General features: G+C 40.6%; 2 protein-coding genes across 9 annotated transcripts in view; both read right to left on the minus strand.

Annotated features, from left to right (window-relative positions):
- Nucleotides 1–7,638, minus strand: part of Agxt2 (alanine--glyoxylate aminotransferase 2) — a 41,363-nt gene extending 33,725 nt beyond the window's left edge. The window contains exons 1-2 of one of the 4 annotated variants that reach the window (XM_042261425.2): nt 7,498–7,638; nt 87–175 (exon numbers count right to left, since the gene is read on the minus strand). In XM_042261425.2, coding sequence (XP_042117359.2) covers nt 87–175; nt 7,498–7,582 — 174 coding nt within the window. In that variant the 5' untranslated portion in view covers nt 7,583–7,638. Of the gene's footprint in view, nt 1–86; nt 176–7,473 lie in introns of all 4 variants that reach the window. The other 3 variants (XM_042261426.2, XM_076551768.1, XM_076551769.1) reach the window with 3 other exon arrangements.
- Nucleotides 7,639–12,392: 4,754 nt separating this feature from the next.
- The window catches only part of Prlr (prolactin receptor), a 180,204-nt gene continuing 175,122 nt past the window's right edge, over nt 12,393–17,474 (minus strand). For all 5 annotated transcript variants that reach the window (XM_076551766.1, XM_076551764.1, XM_076551767.1 and 2 more), the window contains exon 10: nt 12,393–13,330. In XM_076551766.1, the coding sequence (XP_076407881.1) occupies nt 13,238–13,330 (93 nt within the window). In that variant the 3' untranslated portion in view covers nt 12,393–13,237. The remainder of the gene's footprint in view (nt 13,331–17,474) is intronic.

Here is a 17,474-nt window from a genome sequence, read left to right on the forward strand (position 1 = left end):
ATTTGTGGGTCCTTTTAGGGGAACAACTTTGGAAGTCTTGAGGTCTCCCAAGGGAGACCTTTTTTCTTTTCTGAAAAAAGTCTTACCTGGTATTTCTCAGGTGAGAAGTCACATGATGGCATGCTGGGCTTTGTATGAAGAGTGAGCCTGGATACAGATATCCAGGAAGCACCTACTGAAATGAAGTGAGTTAGGATCTTCAACTAAAGACGACTTAGATCTCTTTGTGTCAATCACTTATAGTTACCTGAATCAATTAGGCAATTTTGTTTCTTAGTTTAATAAAATCACATTAGTTTGATTTTAACACTGGGATATCTCAATAATGCATTTTCTGGAGGAAAGATGCTTGAATCTAGTACAAAAAGATAAGGAGGGTAAGGAAGTAGCAATCTTTCCCCCACACAGCCCCTCTCACAAGCTTAGAGACTTCAGTTCAAGCCAACCCTACTTTTCTTTTTCTTTTCTTCAGAGCTGAGGACTGAACCCAGGGCCTTGTGCTTGCTAGGCAAGTGCTCTACCATTGAGCAAAATCCCCAACCCCCAACCCCACTTTTCATTGACTAAATATTTATCATCAGAAGGCAATGCAGCTTGCAGCGGATGTCCATCCACTTTGTTAATAAATGTGTTTTCTAAGCTCTGAGTTGCTTAGTTACTGAACTCCATTGTGTGGTCCAGTGCCTGATACCTGGGTGACTCTCCATACATGAAATTCATTGCCATTGGCTGTTCTAGTAGGGAACAAGTAGAAATGGGTGTTAGGTGATGGGCTGTATTAATACCTGCAAACAGGTCTGTAGGGTACCATCCTCTCCTTAGGAAAGGGCCACCAAACTAAGACTGCTGACAAGGGAGAAAGATTGGGAAGGAAGAATCATTAAATTCTTAGAGTTAGCAGAGATTTTTAGGCTGGGAAGTGGTATTGAAATTCTTATGTGTAAGCCAAAGGTGTTATAGTCCCCCTGGTGTTCAAGTTCACCATGCTTGTTAGAAGAACAAGAATGAAACTGCAAGCTGTTGACTCCCAGCCTAGGATTCTTTTTCTGCTCACCTTTTCTTGACAGCATAGACTTTGACCTCTCCTATAAGTGGGAAGGGTACAATGCAGTTAGAGACTATCAGAGCAGGTATCTAGAGTCTTTATGAGTACTCGTGGAAGAGAATGCTCCCAATTTTGAAGATTTGAAGTCAATTTTAAGGTAATTTCATAGTTGGAAAGAACTGAGGAAGTGATACCTCCGAAACAGCACGAAGCTTTGATGGTATGAAGGACAGCTGATGTGTGGCTGTGAAGTCACAGTCTTGAGAAATTCAATGAGCAATGTGTTTCTAAATGAATCACAGATGTAATAACTGTACATGTATTTTCTTTCAAAATCCCATTCATTTTTTTTTCTGCTCCAAATAATCACTGATGTCATGAATTTGCTCTTACTTTAAAAGTAAGTGGCTTTTGGTTATCTATGCACAAGAATGACAGGAAAAAAGACAGCTTAAGTTTTCTGAGAATTTCATCTTCTGAAAGCTTTTTATTGTGTTCCTCTGTGCTAGTCACTCTCCCGAAATGGAGAAAAAAGGATGTTTCTGAGAATTCAAAATCCCTTTATTCTGCCAGTCTTATGTTCTTATCTGTAAAATTGGAGTTGCCCAATGAAGAGGTTGTAAGTTCATTGATTATATGGCTGTAAGAGTTAAGGAAAGAGAGAAAGGGAAGAGAGTTGGTGGAAAAGACTTGGCAAAGAAAAGCTGCAATTTTAAATAGTCAAGGCAGACTCCTCACTCACTCACTCACTCACTCACTCACTCACTCACTCACTCATTCAACAAAGGATGAAGCAAGGGTTCTAAGTGAAATCCATAAATACATTAAAGAGAAAAGGAAAAATAGATAAAAGGAAGATAGGAAGTAAAGAAGGAAGAAAGAGGAATAAGCAAACAAAAAGAAAAAAAGAAGTATTCCATAAGTAAATTGCATCTATATAATACTTGGAAAATCTTTCTTGACATACTTCCCTTCTCAATAAACAAACTTTACAAGTCATAATGAAAATCAATAAATAAAAATAAATTAAAACCCTTATTTGATAGAAAAATGAAAATCAACATGTCTCCAGAAGTAATTGCATTGGTTGGGTAAAACAGCCTGTGTTTTGAGTATGCTGTGACAGTTGGGCATTGATAAAGTTTCTCATTGGTTCTAGTATATGTGTACATATATATAAACATGTAGGTGTGCACAAGGAGTGTGTGGGGGAGGGGGTTGGGTTAAAGATGCTGAATTACAAGTCTTCTGTGAACTGGTGTTTTTATGAATATATACTTTTATGTATCTGTTTTGTTGTGTTTACTTATCTGAAATCGTCTTTTTAGACTGAACACAGATGGTAGCGCTGATTTTCACCACTTCATCTCACACAGACAACTCCAGACATTACCATGGAATTGAATTTGGAGAACAATACCAATCAAATAATAAATACCAAGTAGGCAATTGGATTTAACTTCCCAGCTTTCTCATTTTTAGAGTTCCACAGCAGATAAATTGCTTAAACTTTCTTTCCTCAAAATCACAGTATTAAAAAGGGAAAATCTAGAGGGCAAAGTAGTAAGAGAATTAAATCTTTTACAGGCGTTTGGGAGTTCTCAGGGAATCCCTTTTTCCTGAAGTGATTTTTCAGCTAAGGAGGAATATTTATCTATAGTCTTTACCCTTGACATTAAAAAAAAAGTGTTACAAGAGCTTGGCAACACACAATGCACTCCATGTAGTGTGACATCCCCAAGTATGATTTATGTCTTATTTCTGCAGGGCATCTTTTGGGTAACTTTAAATACACACATCCCATTTTCTACCTGATCTGATAGTTAGGATAGACAATGAGTTGGGAAATCATCCATCTGCTGTCACTGAGGCAGTGACAGACTGACAGCTGTCTGCCAAGGAAGCCTGCTGATGCTACGTCGGGATATGGAGGTGCAAGGGACAAGGGCTGATCAGAGGGGAAAATGTTTGCTTTAATTCTCATTCTCTCTCTCTCTCTCTCTCTCTCTCTCTCTCTCTCTCTCTCTCTCTCTCTCTCTCTCTCTCTCTCATTTGCTCTCTCTGCACTGGAGGTGCTAGTTATCAGATTGAAGAGTGGTGTCCTTGTCCTGTCACTGTTCTGCAGCAGGAAGACAATGTTGTTGCTTGTTCTCTACTACCCACTCCTCCGCAAGATCACAACACCTGTTTCTCTGCCCTATGCTGAGTGAAAGGATAACCAAGCTAGATGTGCACCTCTCACCAGCAAAGTCACTGTGAGAAGGTTCCTTCTAGAATTCATGGCTCCTCCTGGCTCACCTTCTTTGACTTCTCTTCATGCCCAATTCTGTGTATTACTTTTATTGTTTCAGACCCTCTTCCTTCCTCCATGGCCTTTTAATCTAGCCTTTTGCTGAAGTAAAACAGAAGCAGTTGCTGTTGATTGTGCACATGCAAAATCTCTAGCTGATTTGGCGGCTGGGAGGTGTTCCTTACAGTCCTTTTGGGATCAGCTTTCTCTGAGATCAGCCTAGCAAGTGAGGGGCCTGATAATCAGGATAACTCTATTTACTTGTTTTCTTTGAGAAGTTTTTCCAGAAGTGGTGTGTTGGGGGAGTTCATCAGTGGGTAATGGACATCATTTACCATCCACATAGTCTCCTGTGTACCCTTCCTTTGTGTGAGAGGAAAGGTGTCAAAACAGCACACTGGAGCATAATCTCCACCTCCCTGAAAATGCTATGAAGTTTGGAACTTTAGCTGATAGAAAAGATGCAGCTTTAAGGTATTTTCTACTCTTGCTGTGGTGACCGGCCTGAGATAAAGCCAGTCAAACTTCCAGCACAATTGAGGGAGGAGCTCCAAAGCTCTGCCTCAGTCGGAGGAGATATTGGCAGTTGATGGCTGTTGAGGAAGAGAGAATCACTCTTGGGTTCAGTCTTTGATTTGTGGCCTTTGAGGAAATGGACTCTAGTAAGGTTCTCATGACCCAGTGGATGGCCACATTCCTATGTACGTATGGATAGTACTAACTGGATTCAGTATTATTAAAAACAACAAAAAATAAAAAAAATGACTATGGGAGGGAGATGATGTTGGGGGGGCACTTGGGGGAGTGGGATGTAGGTAATGGTGGATGAATGTGATTAATATACATTGAATAGACGTAGGGAAATTTCCAAGAACAAAAATATTTAAAAATGTATTTCCACTCTGTATTGAAAATGAATTATTTCCATAACTATATATGCATATTTAGACCAGAATGACTATATGAATCAAGGCAGGTTAGGCTAAATAATTTACATGTACCAATACCACACAGTAAATGCACAGGCTTCAGAGGAGGATTGTGACTTACTTTATGGTTTTACACATCAAAACGCTTAAAGCATATGACCTCTTTATTTACCCTAGATGCTTCTCTTTACTTTTCTATCTCCCTTTCCTTCATTTTTTTTCTCTCTTATATTTGACTTGTTTATGTGCTCATTCCTGTCTCACCTGTGGGATATACAAGGATGGACTTTGCTTGCTCATTGTCACTATGTCTATAATACTAGGATACACTTAGTAGATGCCTAAGTATTTTGAATATTTTGCACATACCATGCATACATGAAGAGTGTTCAGTGTGTGTGCTTGGATGAACAAACATAAGCACACACATATATGTACACGGTAAGCAAGTAGGCATAGGGATTTCAAGAGTCTTTGGAGGGCTAGGGAAAGAACAGGGATTAAAATCTATGTGGCATGAGTGTGTAAGATTGTCTTCATAGGGGGCTGGAGACACACTCAGCAGTTAAGAGCACCGACTGCTCTTCCAGAGGACCCAGGTTCAATTCCCAGCACTCACATGGCAGCTCACAACTGTCTATGACTCCAAAATCTGACACTCTCACACAGACATATATGCAGGCAAAAACACCAATGTACATAAAATAAAAATAAATAAATTGTTTTAAAAAGATTGTCTTAGCTGGGCAGAGGTGGCACACGCCTTTAATCCCAGCACTCGGGAGGCAGAGCCAGGCGGATCTCTGTGAGTTCGAGGCCAGCCTGGTCTACAGAGTGAGATCCAGGACAGGCTCCAAAGCTACACAGAAAAACACTGTCTCAAAAAACAAAAACAAAACAAAAATAAACAAACAAACAAACAAAAAAGATTGTCTTCATAGTTTTCTTGATAGAATGTAGGGTCTCCAATAAATTGATCACGACCTCCAAAAAGCAACGGGAGACGACTATAAAGTATCACCTCTCTTAAGTCAGAATGGCTTATATCAAAAAGGCAAGCTAAGCAAAACAACAAACAAATATTGTTGAGGCTGTAGAGAAAGGACATTCTTATGTGCCATTATTTGGAATGTAAATTAGGATAGCTGTTATAGAAAACAGCATGGAGATTTCTCAAAAACCTAAAGATGGATCTACCACATGATTCAGCTGTCCCATTTTTTGTTTTATACCCAAAGGAAAAGAAACCAGTATATTCCATGCTTATGTTTATTGTGGCACTATTCACTATAGATAAGATATGGAATCAAAGAAGTGCCTATCTGGATGAAGAAATAGAAAGATTGAGCAAAGATAATGTGGTGAATATGCATAATAACATATTATTCAGCCATGAAAAGAATCAAGTCCTGTCATTTGCAGAAAAATGATTGGACCTGGGGGACATTATGTTAAGCAAAACATGTTAATCAAAGCAAAAAGAAGGACTTCATGTTCTTTATATATGAAAGCTAAAATAGTTTATGTCAAAGAAGAAGAGTGTAGAAGAGTGATTACTAGAGTCTGGAAGGATATAAGGAGCAATAACTAAATGAGTCATGTAACATTCTAGTGTTTGAGTCACATAACATCCTAGGACTGATTCTAGTGTTCTGTGGCACAGTAGATTTTTGGGTTACAGTAACATGTTGTATGTGTTACAAAAAACTAGAAGAGAGGAGGTGTCTTAGCTACTATTCTATTGCTACAAAGAAACACCATTACCAAGATAATCCTTTAAAAAAAGCATTTAATTGGGGGCTTGCTTTCAGTTTCAGAGGGTTAGCCCATGATCAATCATGGCAGGAAGCAGACAGGCATGGTGCTGGGGTAGTAGCTGAGAGCTTTATATTCTGATCTACAGGAGCAGGCAGAGAGAATGACACTGGGCCTAGCATGTGCTTTTAAAACCTTTCAAAGCCCACTCCCAGTGATGCAACTTCTCCAATAAGGTCACACCTCCTCGTCCTTCCTAAACAATTCCACTCCCTGATGACTAAGTATTCAAATATATGAGCCAATGGGGGCCATCCTCATTCAAACCACCACAGAAGCCAGAGGCTCCAAACACAAAAACTCATCAGGAGATGGGAATGCTAATCATCCTGACTTGATCATGACACATTAGTTACATGTATCACATTACCACAATATACCCTATAAGCATGCACAAGTACTGTGTCAAATAAAAACAAAAAGATTAAAAGTTAAAAAAGGGAACCAATAGAGCAAAAGCTTTGTAGGCACCATGCCTCATCTGCTACCACCATTAAGCCAGCTCCACCATCCTAGAGTTTCAGTTGCAGAAAAGGGAACTTGAAGGCATTTTCTCTCACTTTGTCTGTAGCTAGTAATTCCAGTGTAGTTTGCCCCATACTTACTTCATGTACAATTTATCTCTGTCTGAGAAATGGAGTTAACAGATTGGAAAGGGCGACAGAGTGTGGTGTATCTTCTGAGTTTGGAGTTGGACACGTCTGGCTTTAAATGAAGTTGGCTTTGATATGTTTCTGCCTTTGATCATATTTCTTTTTCATTTTATTATAATTTTTAGGTTTGCTAATTTTATGTGTATGTTTTTTTTTCTACACATATGCATGTGCCCCATGTGCATGCCTGGTACAGAGATCAGCAGAAATGATTGAATCTTTTGGAACCTGAGTTACAGATGGTTGTGAGCAGCCATGTGGATGCTGAGAACTGAACCCTGGTCTTTTACAAAAAAAAGATCAAGTGCTCCTATCTACTGAGCAATCTCTTCCACCCCTGACCACATTTCTTAATTATTTTTTTTTTGTCATTTGTCTTCTCATGTATGGAACAATATAATAGGACTCAGTTGCAGGTTGAACTGAAGATGAAAGAAAATACTGTTTGAAGCATTAGGCTTGGATCAGGCGGGGGAGATATCAAAGTGGAGATAGCCAGTTTTAAAATCTAGTTTGTGTATTACCAGATTTTGTTATTCATTCGTTTCAGGGCAAATGGGGGTCATTATAAAATATTGACTTAAATGGAAACACTGCGCCAGAAAGGCTCAGAACCATTGGCTGTTACAAGTTTATCTCTAAAATCCCGAGTCCTCACCCAGCTCTAATAATCTCAATCCTAGGCAACAGGCTCCAGAGTTCAGGCTCCCTCCCCCCCCCCTCTGTGGACCTTCTGCTCGCCCATGTCCCCTGGTTTCCACTCACGGCTTGAGGATGGACACATCTGGGGGATTCTGAGAGAGGTCTCCAGGGAGAAGGCTTTCTGCAGATTTCTCCAGGCTAGTGCCATCTCTTTCCAGAAAGGAAGCAAACTCCACAATCCCGTGGAAGCAGCAGGTCAGTGGGAGGAAGGGCTGCAAACGCTCACCGACCGGCTGGACTTTGATGTTAGAAGAGGGAGGCAGCTTTAGAAAGGGAGCTGCTGACTGCCGACTCCAAGTGCACTTGGGTAAACCCCCAGATCCTGACACTGTTAGGAGCGGTGCCTTAAATCGTGAGAAAAATGAAGGGGAGAGGCAGAGCAAGGAAGGGTGGCAAAGGAAATCGAGAGTGAAGGGACAGGGAAGGAGGATAAGGGAGAGAGAGGGCGATTGAAAAAGAAGACAAACTAAGTTCTCCTGGGCTCATTTTGTAAGCCTATATTCCACCCCAGGTTCACCAGAGTGAACTGCTCTGTAGAAGGGCACTCACAGGGTTAGTCTGGATATAGAGTGTTTATATCCAAAATTGGATTGAATAGAAAATGATCCTCACGTGTCCATGCGTCTGAACACTTGACCCCAGTCCCTGGTGGCACTGCTATGGGAAGTTATGGGACCTCTGGGACATGCAAGGTAGTCAGCAGACACTGGACCACTGGAGCAGAGCTTGTGAGTATTTGGCAGACTATCCTTCCAGCCTGAGCTATGTTCTTCCTGGTCAGTGACATGTAAGAAACAGCTACGCCCCTTGTTTCCACTGCCACGGACCAAGCTGGTCCAGCCTCCATGCCATCCATATCCCCATCATGATGGACTGTCCTCTCTCACACCATGAGTCCAAGGAAGTCCTTCCTGTCTTAACTTGCTTTTGTCATGTTTTCAGTCAGAGTGACAAGAGAAGCGACTCGTTGAGAAGTGGGGGAGGATGGTCACTGCTGTAATCAGCTTGACCATGTGGTCTGTAGGCCTTTAGAGTTGCATTGTGGGAGGAATGCGGAAGAGTTTGGAGTTGTGAACTAGAGCAGCCTGAGAATGTCAATGAAACCCAATGGGCCGTTATGGCAGGAGTTCAGAATGGGAATAGGAATGTGGGCAGTCAAGACTGTACTCATGAAATTTTGGAGGAAAACAAGGATGAAATTGGAAATTGGGACAGAGTTCGTTTATGCTATGCTTTCGCAAATAATCTGGCTTTGTTCTACTCGTGTCTGGAGATCTGAACGATGCTGAATTAAAAGTTACTGGAATGATTTTTTGGGAGAGACAAAAAATTGTGGGAGAGCATAGTACTCAGGCTGTGGTACAGTTATTGCTGACTATGTTAGCCAGATTTGCAGTGATAAATTTGAGAAGAAAGTGGGAACAGAAAGATGTGGAAGATGTGCAGGTTGGAGATGAAAGAAATATAACTATAACTCTATAGTTGTAGACAAAATGGCTGTGGATAGAGCGATGTTAAAGAGCTTAGTGCAATGAAAGAGAATCTGCCTGAGGTAGCAGAAGTGGTAGCTGTAAGTTAAGACCTCACTCTAGGGCATCCTGCTCTAACATGACTGGGTAGGTAAATGTTCTTACTGATATAGGGAAGCAAGGACCCTGAGACCACAGCAGTCAAGCTCCAGGGGCGAATAGACTGCATCTAAATCTGGCTGCAGAGTGTACTGCCGTTTATGTGGTGTGCACGTAAAATGAGTGACAGGGTCATGGAAGCTCGTGAGACAGTTTCAGAGGAAACGCTAATGAGGTGTGGAAATGTGAGGCCTCTCATCTTCCCTGCCAGGAAGGAGGCCATGTTAGGCCATTGCATGAAGTTGTGAAGGTGAAACACAAGATGCCGTGGAGATGCCAGGATGTTCAAGGTATCAGGAACACATGGACACCAAGGAAACATGCAGGCACTCAAGTGAAGCTAGCACAGAGAGAGCTCACATTTGCCCCAAATGGCATGGGTCTAGCCAAGTCAATTGTAATCCAGGTGCTAGACATGGAGCTTTAGGATTTGGTGTTTTCCTTGCTGGATTTCTGGGTTGCTTTGGTCTAGTCTTTTCTTGCTATGTCCCAATATTTCCCCTTTGGAACAGGAATGGGTTACTATATGCCACTGCATATTAGAAGTCTAACTTTTTTTCTTTTGCATCAAAAGTGTGTATTGTTAAGAGATTGCCCCACAGAAGAAATTGGTGGCTTTTGAACAGTGTTAGAAGTGAGGACTTTTGAAGTTTGACTAGATTGATTTTGCACTATGAAACAGCTATGGCAAAAGGGGACCAAAGGTGGCAGGTTATGATTTCAATGTGAAACACCTCCCTAACAGGCTCAGGACTTTGACTGCTTGGTCCCTAGCTGGTGGCACTGTTTTGGGAGATTGTAGAACCTTTATTGGTGGAGCCTATATTGTAGACTTACGACCAAGATGGTGAAGGTTCATTCTGCTTCCCACCCAAGCTCTCTTGTTTCCTGGTTTGTGGCACTTAATAACCAGTCATCATCCCATACTCTGGTACAGACAAAGCTGGTCCAACCTCCTTGCATGCTTTCCCCACCACGATGGACTGGACTCTCTTAGACCATGAGTCTAAACAAATCTTTTCCATGTTAAGTGACTTTCTGTCAGGTATTCTATCATAATGTTGAGAAAGTAACAAAGTATGGAGGAAGAACCAAGAAGCGGCCAAGGGTTGAGAAACTAGGGGTGTCCATAAGAAAGAAAGGAGGAGGATCAGCATAAAGAAGTGGAGAAATTGTTTTAGCTGGGTGTAATGTTCATACCTGTAATCCTACCAGCCTGGGAGGTTAAATTGGCTATATAGTGAGTTCAAGGCTAGTTTGGCAACTTGGTGAGGTCTTGTTTCATTAAAAAAATAATAAAAGAGGGTGGGGATGTAGCTAGGTGGTAGAGTGCTTGTCTGGCACATTCATGGACCTGGATCAATCCCAACATTACAAAAAAATGGAGTGGTAGAGAAAAGATATGAACAGTAGGGAGAGAGACATTCATTGTGAAAAAGTGGGTATTGAATAGCTACATAAAGCCGTGGGTATGCTTAGATCCTTTCAGTTGCTTAAATGGAGCAAAGAGTTGACAGTTGTGGAGTTAGTGTGATTTATTTTATTAAATAAATAAATTATTAAAATTAATATTTTTAATTTCTTCAATTCTTATTCATCAGTTCTACTACCTCTAACTCTAATCCCCACAGACAACTATTTAATATATTTATAGATTTTTTTTGTGGGCATGTACACTATTTGAGATGAATGCATTTTCATGTGATATATATTTTTAATAGTAATAACATTATTGTTGCTATTTGTTGAACAGAGGGTCAAACTCAGGGCCTTGGAGCAGGCTATACAAAAGCCCTACCACTGAGCTATGGCAGTTCAGCCCAAATGCATTTTTGATTTATGTACATGTATGAAATTGCAATATTTGTCTTTATTTTATTCCCATGAAGAACTATATTTTTATGATGCAACCAGCTGGTTATGAGACTATCTCTTCCAGGTTTATGCCATTTAAAAGTGGGTGTCAATGAGGTTTTTATAGCAGTACCTACAGGAGAGAGAGAGGGTGACAATTAAATTAGAGAGGGCAAAGAGGTGGGTGGATGGAATTGGTGTTGCAGAAAGTGCTGTGGCAAGTTTCCTCTGTTCGTGTACTCTTGGTGAGCATTCAGGGAGAAATATGTACACAGAGAAAGCACAGCGTGGTCAGCAAGCACATCTTTATTAAAAGAGAAGGTGTCCTCACCAAGGTATGAGAGGACCAGCCTGGAAGAGAGAAGGGACGAGCCCAAGTGCTTTATCTGCCTTAACCTTTCTACTTCATGTCACCTCTCCTCTAATTGGCAGGTTTAGAATGGTTTCTCTTCTCCAGATGTTTTCTCAGAATTGGTTTGAAGTAGACATTATTGATTCCACCTTGAGTTTTCTTCAAGTTCTTGTCTGTTATATCACCCTACAAGCCCAAGGTAAAGACATCCTGCTATTTTGGAGGGTATGTTCATTTTTCTTTTGAAAATGTTGGTTATCTTTATTTTTGATAAAATACATGTTTGAGAGAGTGCCAAGTATGTGCAAGTTCCCGTGGAGGTCAGAAGAGGGTGCTGGATCCCTTGAAGCTGGAATTATGGGCAATTGTAAGTTGTCTTATGTGGGTGCTGAGAACTCAACTCTGGTCCTCTGGAAGAACAGGAAACATTTTTAATCCCTGAGGGTATCTTATCATGGGAGATTGTGCCAGAGTCTCTTATCAAGATGCAGAGGCAGACCAATTGCCATCTGTGAGAACTGTCTTGTATATCTCTCCTTGACCTCTTCCCTCAGCTTCCACACCTCCCCCTCAGCTCTATTTCTTTTGTCTAACTTGCTCCCAACAAGAAAGGCAATTGATTTAGACATACCTTTCAATAACACCCAAGAAATGACCTTTTACCCCAAATGCCTACAGAAAGCAATGGTACAAGGTAAGGACAGAATTGCTATGAGTTCAATATAAATTGTGATCTCTTGCTGGGATCCCAGCCTCCAGCCCATGTGTTCTGAGGGCTGTAGGGAGCAGCTGTGTGGTGTGGCTGATGGAGTGCGGCAGGGTAATACATCAGTGAGGGCAGTGGACACACAGCCTTTCCCTTGGGCTCAGACTCTGTCACACTGTTGGACTGTGGGTATTAGGTGTTGATTTCCCCAAAGTCTGCCTTATGCTCTTCAGTTCTTCTGCACTGTCGGTTTTACCTTTGGGAACACTATAAGCTACGGTTTTCATGACTGGAATTTTATTTTTTTTTTGTTGGGGAGGTGTTGTATGATTTGAAGTTTTGGTGAGGCACCCAACATGAGGAGCTTTCAGAGTGGGAAGCAAAATAATACATTTTGAATAACTCTTGGAGAAGTGAGTGATTGACTTTTTTTTTATTTAAAGGAATGATTATTCTGATAATCATAAAATGTGTTTTCTTAAGCAGACAGAGAATCAAAGATACACCCAAGCCCAGAAAATCATGAAGGGAGTGGGAGGGAGATAATCTCCCACTAGTAACCCCCAGTGATTGCTTGCATCTCTGGGGCATAGAGCAGGATGGCTGACAGCATTTACCAGGTACTCTTTGAGATGGCTGACAGCAGGAAAGCAGTGGTGTTTCAGTAGCGACCAAAGAGAAGGTTAAAAGAGAAAATTTCTAGAGCAGAAAAGATGGGGAGAAAGACCGCCTCCATGGGTGGGACACTTTAGCCGCTGCAGAGACGCTCCAGAGAGCAGAGGCTGAGGACAGAGACAGCCGAAGCTTTGGAAAACACAAAGTATAGTTACAGTTGTGAGCAGGCAGAGCCCTATAAGTGGAAAATAACCCAGGTGTGTGTGTGTGTGTGTGAGAGAGAGAGAGAGAGAGAGAGAGAGAGAGAGAGAGAGAGAGAGAGAGAGAGAAAGAGAGAGAGAGAGAGAGAGAGAAGGGAGGGAGGGAGGGAGGGAGGGAGAGGCACACGGAGGGGCAGAGATATCACCATGTGAAACTGGGAGAAGCAGGATGCAGAAGGCAGAGACCGAGCTAAAAGAAAGCAAACGAGCTGCTCAGAAAACACAATTAACACTGATTTCATCACTGAGCAAATTTGTAGTCTAGCCAGGCAGGGGTCCTGGAGACCGTACAGATTATCAGCACTGGGAAAATTCTGTCTTGTTCTCAGCATTTAGTCTGGATGGTGGTGGAACCCATTTTGAGAGGCTCCCACTTGAGTCTGCAGCTTCAGGAGTCAAGTGTCCCTGCATTGTCCAGTTTATGGAATCGTCCAGGAAGGGCCAGGCGCTGATCCACCTTGTGTTTGATTGGAGAGCCAGTCTAATTATAGGAGAGAGACCAAGTCAGAACCATAGGGGGCTCCTTTCAGTGGGAAGTCAGTAGGAGTCACAGGGCAGACTGTTTTTCATTGGGTGCCATCAATTGGTGATGTTAACTACCATAGCTCCACAAAGGGGAATGAATGAAAGCAAATGATTATCTATGGGAGCTGAGTTAACCAAAAGTCAGAGACCCAAAGATGGAATATGGTCATGTTCTGTTGGCATTGGTTACTGTATCTGTACATGGTTTCCCTGCCCCAAGAGCAGATAGATGTGATGGAAACTAGGAATAATTGGCTGGAAGCTTGTAGTTCACTCCATCTTGTTCTGTGAAACTGAATATCAGAGTAACTGTAGCTGCTTCTGCCTCCACAAACCACACCTAGATATACAAATTCCAATGCAGAAATACAAGAAATATGAAAAACAAGGCAACATGACTCCTTGAAAGAGTGAAAAATTCATTCCACAATAATTGATTTTAATGATAGCAAAGTGGGCAAAATTAGAGCCCAAATGGAAAAGAATGATGATAAGAACCATCAACAAATCCAAAGAAGATACAAATTAACCCCCAAATGAATTAAGAGAATATGAGTAAATTGCTGAGTAAAATAAGGACAATCATGCACATGAAATAATTCAGTGAAGAGCTAGAAAGTAAAAACAGACAAATGTACATTTCAAAAGTGAAAAAAAAAAACTCAGTTGAATCTTCACCAGTGGAAGGTGAAGTGGATCAATGAGAAGGTAGAATGTCAGAGCTTGAAGACAGACAAATATAAATATTCAGATGATAATAAAGAAAATTAAGAAAGTAAAAACAGATACTGCAAGACTTCTGAGCCACCATTAAAAGGCCAAATTAAGAGAAAGAGAAGAGGAGAGTAAGTACAAACTAAAGAAACAGAAAACATTTTAAGTAAAATAATAGAAAAGAGTTCCCCAAATCTTGGGAAAAAAGCTGCACATCTAGATACAAGAAGATACAAGAACCTTAGACACATGGATTTATGCGTAACAGGGTGCTTTCCTGAAGCTTTCCATAGTCTTTCCTCTTCCTGTGTGTTGAGTGTTTCAACAACAATACAACATGGCTCTTCTCCCTTTCCCGCCCATCTTACTTGTGCTTCTCAATGTCTTTTACAACTATGAGAATATGGGAAAGACCGAATCTCATTAGAAGAGTAGATAAGCCAAGCAAGATAGGAAAGAGTCAAATATCACAAAAAAATCAGCAAATGGAAAGTATTAGTACATATCTTCCAGTTATAACTCTGGTGTTAATGCTACCAAATATCCAATAAAAGACCCAGACTAAGCTGGGCAGTGGTGTCACATGCCTTTAATCCCAGCACGTGGGAGGCAGAGGCAGGCAGACCTTTGTGAGCTCAAGGCCATCCTGGGCTACAGAGTGACCTTTGGGAAAGGTGCCAAAGCTACACAGAGAAACTCTGTCTTGAAAAAACAAAAAAACAACAAACGAACAAACAAAAAGACTCAGTGTATCTAAGACCCACCCCCAAACACAACCAACAAAAGAACTTGATTGTTGCTTTCTAGATGTGTACCTAATTGGTCAAGAAAATACAGCCTAAAAGTAAAAAAATAGAAAAGATATCCCAGTCAATAGAATCCAAAAGAAAGCAGGAGAATCTACACTCACTCATATCTAACAATATAGACTTTAAAATAGTATTAGTGAGAAGTGATAAGGAAGGTCACATAATTTATGTGGATAATGGGACAAATCTATCAAGGGTATATAATGATTATAAACATGTACACACCAATATTCAACACACCTAGTTTTATGAAACAATGCTATTAGTTTATAAAAGTACTATCAGACAATTTAAAATAAGCATAGTTGACACATTAGTAATTGTGTGATTTAACACCTTATTCTCATCAGCAGATCTGTCATCCAGAGAAAAAAATGAATAGAGAAACATCAGAGTAAATGAAATTGTAGATCATGTAGACTTAACAGCTAGCTGGAGAATATGACACCCAAAGATTCAGAATATAGATTCTTTTTCTGCATCCTACAGAAATTTATCCAAAATAGATATTTTAGGGCATAGAGAGAATTTTCTTAAACACAGGATTACATATTTGTGTTCACACTCATGCAATTTAGTAAACTACCCACAACACAGCTTTTCACACAAAAGGAAGATCTGAGCCATTTTTTCAGACTCTTTAATAATAATCCATTATGTGTTTTATTTGATTCTGGAAAGTTCTTTGCACTGCCTTAGCCCATGTAGGCTGAGGTGAAAGAGACTAAGTAATTTATGGAATAGAAATATATTTCTCACTGTTCTGGAGACTATGGAGTCCAAGAGGCGATGTTGGCAAGCTTTTGTACACATTAAGGTCATGGTTCACATGTGGTTGTTTTCCTGTATCCTTACACAGAAGCAGGGCAAACAGGCTCCTTAGGATGTCTCTCTTAAAGGCACTAATCTCAGGAGAATGCCATTCTCATAATGTAATCACCTCGCCAGTCATCTACAGACTATCACTTAGGGAATGAAGATTTCAATATACAAATTTCAAGGGAGACAAGAAAACTCAGACCATGGCAGCCTCCATTATTTCAGATACTCTTCTCTGTTCCGTCCTCACCTACTGATATTTTAATCACAGTGTGTTACACCTTTTAAAATAGTTCCATGGTTCTTTGAAGATTTTATGTTCTTCCCCTCTTTTTTTCTACTTGCATTTTAGTTTGGGGAATTCCTATGTGCTTGTGTGTACTAATTCCTTCTTCAGTTGAATGCTGTCTTCCAGAGACTGTTAAAGGTACTGCTCATTTATATCATGGTATTTTTGACTTTTAGCACTTCTTTCATTCTCTTTTAGAGTTTCTTTCTCTCATTACAGTACTCTTATAACATTATATGTATCTTTTCTTTATTAGAGTCTTTAACATATTAGGCGTCATTATTGAAAATTGTCTGATAATGATAATAGTTAAATAGCTGAGTCTGGTTCTTATGTTTGCTTTGTCTCCTCAGATATTACTTTTCATCTTAACACTTAAGCATCTTTTGTGATTTTTTTAAAAAATGAAACATGCTGTGCGACGTAGAATAAGATGATGTATGGTAAGATCTGAGGTAAAGAGACTTTTAGTATGAGATTTCATGTTAGCCTAGTTAGATGTGGGCTCTATTTAATGTTTTCCATAGCATAAGAGCTGGAGAATTAAAGTTTCTTAGGTATGTTTTGATTTGATTTGTCTCTGACAGTGTCACTACTAAGTAAGCTGACCTTAAATTTAGGATCCTTTTTCCTCAGCCTTTCATGGTGGACAATATATTTTCCTTTGTGTTCCCTGATGTCAGTGACTTACTTTCAGAACCTTTTTTAAAAAAACTAGAATTGGGGGTAGTAGGTATTTTTTTTTTTTTTTTTTTTTTGGTTTTTCAAGACAGGGTTTCTCTGTGTAGCTTTGCGCGCCTTTCCTGGAACTCACTTGGTAGCCCAGGCTGGCCTCGAACTCACAGAGATCCGCCTGGCTCTGCCTCCCGAGTGCTGGGATTAAAGGCGTGCGCCACCACCGCCCGGCGGTATTTTTTTTATTATCATTTATTATCTATTTAGTGTGTGTGTGTGTGTGTGTGTGTGTGTGTGTGTGTGTGTGTGTGTGGTCATATGCATATACGCATATTCTTCATGTGGAGACCAGAGGACAACTTTCAGGAGTCAGATCTCTTCCTTTCAGGGGATCAAACTCAGGCCGTCAGGCTTGGTGGCAAGTGCCCCCGTTGAGCCATCCCTACAGCCTGGCAGCTCATTTAACTGTAGAGCTATAGATGCACATTGCTGTCCTAGAATCCCAAGAGTAGCCTTCAGTCTTCCGTGCGTGCATGGCTCTGGAGTGGGACTTCACAGTTCCTTCTCTGACAGAGTAACTTAAGAAACGAAACAAAGTAATACAGGCAAAGCACCCCTGCCTGTTCTTTTTGCCAGATTCAGCCTAGCTTTTGAAGCTCTTTTTTGTTACTGTTTTTTTTGTTTTTTGTTTTTTGTTATTTTATCCCTTAATTGTGACAGAAAAGTATGGGGTGCTAGAGAATATCCTTCCCCATATAGGGCTTTGGCAAAGTCATTCTCCCTGGAGAACAGAT

Source organism: Peromyscus maniculatus, chromosome 15, assembly GCF_049852395.1.
Source record: "Peromyscus maniculatus bairdii isolate BWxNUB_F1_BW_parent chromosome 15, HU_Pman_BW_mat_3.1, whole genome shotgun sequence".
Classification (NCBI taxonomy): Eukaryota; Metazoa; Chordata; class Mammalia; order Rodentia; family Cricetidae; genus Peromyscus; species Peromyscus maniculatus.